This window comes from Ziziphus jujuba, chromosome 9, assembly GCF_031755915.1.
Source record: "Ziziphus jujuba cultivar Dongzao chromosome 9, ASM3175591v1".
Taxonomy (NCBI): Eukaryota; Viridiplantae; Streptophyta; class Magnoliopsida; order Rosales; family Rhamnaceae; genus Ziziphus; species Ziziphus jujuba.
In genome coordinates, this window is record NC_083387.1 from 7,210,397 (window position 1) to 7,217,056 (window position 6,660).

The 6,660-nt window shown below is 27.6% G+C and overlaps 1 protein-coding gene across 1 annotated transcript; it reads left to right on the forward strand.

The window, feature by feature from the left end:
- Window positions 1–3,246: 3,246 nt before the first annotated feature.
- Window positions 3,247–5,781, forward strand: LOC107426783 (dimethylnonatriene synthase). The gene is made up of 2 exons (XM_016037065.3): window positions 3,247–4,287; window positions 4,951–5,781. Exons 1-2 carry the CDS (start codon window positions 3,256–3,258, stop codon window positions 5,578–5,580), a joined length of 1,662 nt encoding a protein of 553 aa, XP_015892551.3. The 5' UTR covers window positions 3,247–3,255; the 3' UTR covers window positions 5,581–5,781.
- The last annotated feature ends 879 nt before the right edge of the window (window positions 5,782–6,660 follow it).

Here is a 6,660-nt window from a genome sequence, read left to right on the forward strand (position 1 = left end):
TGAATTACTTTTTTGGAACTTGAATTATTGTCATATGAAAGTTTGGATATGTTTGCTGGTTGTTTATAATTTAGCCTATTTGGACCTTTTTCATATTATTAGTTTATGTTCTATGAAACAAAGTACTTTAATTTTGATGTTATAGTATATCTTTATTATTGATACATTGACCCAAAAGTTATGTAATCTTTTTTATTTATATTGTTGTTGAGATGCATATTGTTATTGATATGCTATGTACTTAATAGTTTTTTTTTAATGATTTATTCATATTAGAATGGATAATTATAGTTAATATTCTTTATTTGAACAAGATTTATCAAAATTTTGACATTGAAAATCCCATTAAATTGAGTAAAAATTGGATCCAATCCAAACCGATATAAATAACCAATCAAAACTTATTAAAGTTGGATTAGATTGGATTTAATTTTTCTTGCACAATGAATTGGATTCGACAATCCAAAAAACAACCTATATTATACCGTTTTGAATATTACCTTAATCTATTGAATGATGAAATAAAATTGGTTTTCAAATTGGCTAAATTGATTCATTAATGAAATAAGATTAATGTTACTCTAATAAATTAGAGTAAGTAGTGGAGAATGTTAAACTCATTATAATTAAAGGAGGATTTTATTTAATAAATATAATAAAGATCTCAGTTTATTAATATAATTTTTAATATAATCTAATTTTTAAATTTCAATATTTTTAATATGATCCAATTCCAATTTTATAATATAATTTTAAATTTTAATTTTTGATATGATAAAAAAAAATCTCATATTATATTTTATATTAAAAAATTTATTTAAATTTGACTATATATTTTGAGTATGCAATATTTCAAATTAAAAATATTAAATTTTCTATAAAACTAAAAGACCCAAATGTGTATCACGATGGATGCTAAGATTCATTTGAAATCCACCTGGTCTAAAACAATTTAACTGCTTGTCAGAACAAAAATTTCTGCCGTATTAATCACACTTAATCACACAAATTAATCAACCAAACAAATAAAAAAAAAGGTCTAAATTTAGAAAATTGTTTGTGTTGGAAAAAACAAAAAAATGCGTGAACAAGATTTAGTCAATAAATGATGACACACACTGACGACAAAGAAGGGATAAAAACGCATTGAAACATACATCTAATGCAATGTACGTTAGAAACAAATTTGATTGAGATAGTAGCTGTACTGCACATAAATTTCAGCCACACAACACAGCTGATCTTTTGTGGCGCACAAAAAAAAAAGAAAAAGAAAAAGAAAAAGAAAATCTGTTCGGATGGCATGCTGATATAATTTTGATTCTTGGATGGTATTGGTAGCTCTAACTGACTTCCTTTACCTGGTGATTGCAACCGCATATATATCTGATATTTTTGTAGAAATTTTAAGGGGTTTAAAAAAAAAATTAAATATTAAAGGATATAATTTTTATAATATATATTTAAATTTTTAAATTTTCATGAAATTTTTTTGTCAAAATTTGCATATCAAATATTTGTAATATGGTTAAAAAAATCTATAATATCCATTAAAAAAATTTCATAGAAAATTTTAAAATATCTATAAAATTTTTTATTTTTTATTTTTTAAAAGTTCATAAATATTATTAATGTTTAATAAATTATTTTACCAAATTAAATTTAGTAATAGTTTTTTTTTTAATTATCTTTATTAAATTTAGTACATTTTCTTTTTTGACTTTTTAATTATCTTTCAAATATTTAATGATATAAACAAGAAAGAGTGAATTAAATTGAATAATCTTGATAGGTTCTAATTATTGATAATATATATATATATATATATTTGCTATATATTTTATATAAGATGAATTCATTAGAATCCTATAATTATAAATTAATAGTTGATTATATAATAATAGAAAATAATAACATAAAATAATTACATGAAAGTACAATACTATGTAGAATTGATATTGATAGTATTTAAATTAATAAAATTAAGCAAATAAAAATAAAAAGATGGTAAAATATATTATACTAAACATAAAGGACAACCACATTTAGTACAAAATTCTTATGGTTAATATATTAATAATTACATGAAAAATTATTAAAAAAATATATCTTTTAATAATTATTTTTTACATTTCACATTTCAATATAAAAACAAATAAGAGACAAACAATTTTAAACCACCTAAGAATTCTATGAGTATTAAGATATTTATGAAATATAATACAATTTGAATAGTTATTTTATCTTAATTAATAAACAATTTTGATCAAATATATATATATATATATATATTTTATATTTTTATTAATAATAATTTATTTATGATCATTATAACTTACTATAAATTAAATTGATTAAAAAAATATAGTATCTATTTAATATTTTTGCAATTTTTACAATCAATTTGATAATTGATTGATTAAATAAGCTAATTCTAAAATTTCAATAAATATTTTTATTTTTTAAAATAAATTTTCATTTTTTTTTGTGAGTTTTAGTAGATATTCAATACTTTCTGATATATTTATAGAAATTTTCATATTTTAATATATATTTATGGAAATTTTTATAATTTGAACCTCTAATATTTCTATCAATATCAAAATTTTGAACTTTGTATTAAATTACCTTATAATTCTGCTATTCATCAGTTTGGTTGATAATAAGTTTATTCAAGTTTATTTTTTTAAAATTATAAGTAATTTACTTATTTTATTTGTCAATGTTAGATGGCAATAGATAAAATTTATTAGATATATTAGTTAGCTTTAAATATTAAGGGAAAAAATAAAAGCTAAAGACCTAACACAATATTAAATTATGTTTCATTTTTTGTTTATGTTGTTTTTTTTTCCACCTTGCAATAATAGTTAATATAATTATTTACTTATCATAGACTAGTATTAACAAACTATTGAAATAAACAAGCTACATATAATTTAAAAAATAAAATTGTTATCAAACAGTGCCTACCATTCAGTTTCTTCTCTTTTCATGACTGTGTATAATTCAGCTTACTCCTGACCGTATGGTGGATATTACTGCCTTTGCTTAATTAATTTGGTGATCTTTTTTGTTTGTTTGTTTGTTTTTTTTTTGACAGTTGATTCGGGTGGTCAAAAAGGTTTTTTTTTTTTGGCTAATGAATTAACGTATATATGCTTAATTACTTACTAATTAAAACTCATGCTCTATTATTAATTACGTCATTTATACGCCAATATTACCCGAGTACTATTAACTCGACCACTATAAATGCCCATGCGGGTTACCTACTATATTCATCAGCACATCAACACCATTTCAAACAACAAAGCCATGGATTTTTCTTCAGCTTTCCAACCTATTATTGCTTTTGTAGCTCTGCTACTTCTTCGAGCTTTATATAAAATTGCAGGGCATCCTAAACAAAGCAAGAAGAAGACTAAATTTCCCTTCCCGGAACCATCAGGTGCTTTACCATTCATAGGTCACCTCCATCTTCTGGGTGCTAAAAAACCAGTAGCTCGAATCCTCGGAGCCATGGCCGATAAATATGGACCGATCTTCTCACTTAGGCTCGGCCAGCAAAGAACCTTGATCGTGAGTAATTGGGAAATGGTGAAGGAATGCTTCACCACCAACGATCGGATTTTCGCAACCCGACCGGGCATAGCGGTTGGAAAATACATCGGATACAACAGCGCTAGCTTCGCACTCTCTCCTTACGGACAATACTGGAGGGACATTCGCAAAATGGCCACTCTCGAGCTCTTCTCCGCCCACCGCCTCGAGCATCTCAAACGCGTCCGCGTCTTGGAGGTTGATTCCTTCATAAAGGAATTGTTCCCTCTCTGTACGACGTCGACGAAGTCGGAGGCGGTGGTGGTGCCTCTGAGTGAGATGCTGGAGCACCTGACGTTTAATTTGAACTTGAGGTTGATCGTCGGGAAGCGATTCTCCCAGCACATGTTCGAGGAGAAGGACAGCGAGGTGAGCCGATTCAAGAACGCTATCAAACAGGCTTTATATCTGAGTGGCGTGTTTGTTTGGTCGGATGCTATCCCTTGGCTTGAATGGTTGGATATTCATGGACATGTGAGATCTATGAAAAAGACTTCTAAGGAGATTGATGCGGTGCTTAGTAAGTGGCTGGAAGAACATAAGGAAAGAAAGAGGGCGTGTTGTGGTTCTATTGATGTTGGTGTTGAAAGAGATCTCATGGATGTCATGCTTTCCACACTTTCTGATGAAGACCTTAAGTCTGCTGGATTTTCCCTTGATACTGTTATCAAAGCCACCTCTCTGGTATGTAATAACTTTCAATGCCTTGTTAATCATTTAAAAATATATATATATATATATATATATATTTTAAAAAATGAGATATAAATTTTATCATTGGTTAAACAAAAATGTATAATTAATTAAAAACAGGGATAGACATCCGCATTCCTCATTTTTATGTATAATTTTATTATTTATCATTATTGATTTTGATTATTGCAAAATAACTATTAATATAAAATTGTTATTGATTGTATTAATTATATATTAACTTTATATTTTAAAAAATTAATTTCAAAAATAAACTTTATTTGATAATTGTAAAATTGATCAAATATTTCACTGTTATAAATAATACTTATCTTTTAAATATAAAAGGTACGATGAATTCTTGTTTTTTTTTTGGCTAAAAGTTTATATGAAAATCATCAAATATATGTATGTTAAATTTAATATATTATTTATTTAAAAAAATCAATATATTATTTCATATTACTAGAAAATGAATAAAAAGGCATCTATCTTATATATATATATATTTTTTTTTGGCTTAAACATCTATTTGATATTTTCAAATTTTCGATAAGGTACAAATTTATGAGTGTAATTTTACTCGTACTCTGCCATAGTTTCGTTTGTGTTTTTTTTTTTGAAATATTTTTTCGTTTGTCTTTTTGTTGGCAGATTCTTTTACTTACAGGAACAGAGAGCACAGCTGTCACGCTAACGTGGACCCTGTCATTACTACTAAACAACCCGAAAGCTCTAAAAGCGGCCCAAGAAGAGATGGATACCCACGTTGGACGAAATAGATGGGTTGACGAATCAGATATTCCCAAACTACACTACCTCCAAGCCGTTCTCAAAGAATCGTTAAGAGTAAACCCAACGGGTCCAGTTACCGGGCCTCGTGAGGCAATGGAAGATTGCTACATCGCCAACCAGTTCGTCCCAAAAGGCACACGCCTAACAGTCAACATATGGAAATTGCACAGAGACCCGCGAATTTGGTCCGACCCATGTGAGTTCCGACCCGAAAGGTTCTTGACGACCCATGCGGATGTGGGTTTTAAGGGTCAGAATTTCGAATACATGCCATTTAGTTTGGGTAGGAGATCTTGCCCGGCTACGACTCTTGGTTTGACAGTGGTTCAGTCGGTGCTGGCTCGGTTGATTCAGGGGTTTGATATGAGAACCAAAGATGGTGAGCCGGTTGATATGAGTGAAGGATTAGGCATTGCCTTGCCTAAAGCTACACCATTGGAAGCTGTTCTCTCCCCTCGCCTTCCTCTTGAGCTCTATGAATCACTTTGAAGCTGGGAGAGTATAATAATATTGGGTATTTAGAGTATGTTAATTTTATATATGCTTGATTTGGGATTGGATTGGAAGCAAAATAGAGCCATAATATATAGAATTTGTATGTACGTAATATAGTATAGTGGTTGAATAATTTACCGAGTAAGGTTGTGGAAATGAATATCTTGAATAATTTATGGAGTATGGTTTTGGAAATGAATATCTAATATAATATCCAAAATGACCATATATATACGTAGCTAATGTACCTGTCGTCTTAATAGATGGTAAATATATTGTATTTGATTTTTTAATATAAACTTGAGTTATCAGTATCAAATGTTGAATTCTAAATGTGCTAAATATCTTAATCTAAATATAAATAATAAATGAGACCCTACGTATTTATAAAAGTAATTGAAACAAAATAAAAATTATTAAAATAATAACACCTCTATATAAGTATCCCAGATTCCCAGTTTCGATTTTCATATCCGCAGGTTTTAATTAATGAATTTCCTTTTCAGGCAAATATGTATACAAATTTGATAATAAACATATATATAGATCAACTTGTAATTTTATCAGAAAAAACAATAGAGCAAATCACACCAAATTATTTGTCAAATGATGTAGTTTTATATTAATTAATTGAAAATTCATGTTAGGATGTAACTTTTAAATGGAGAAACAAAATTCAATCGCCCATGCCAATTGAAATTTTTTATGTAATTTGGAAAATAAGTCGATACTTCGAGCATTCTGTAAAAAAATAATAATGAAAATGTTGTCTAGCATTTCGTAATAATAACTTTCACATCATTTGGAGAATTTCTTCAAAAATAAAAAATAATAATAATAAGCAATGATCGAGAAATCTTACACAAGAAAAAAAAAATAATATTAATTCCACTATAATTTATATTATTAAAAATATATAAAATATATTTGGCATGAACATAAAAACAAACCATGTTTTGACATGAGTACAACATGTGCTCAGCACGTGCAGGGCAACGGACATATATATGCTTGGATCCACAGTAAAAACTAATTGGATCGATATAAACACAATGCAGAAAAATGAATAAATAG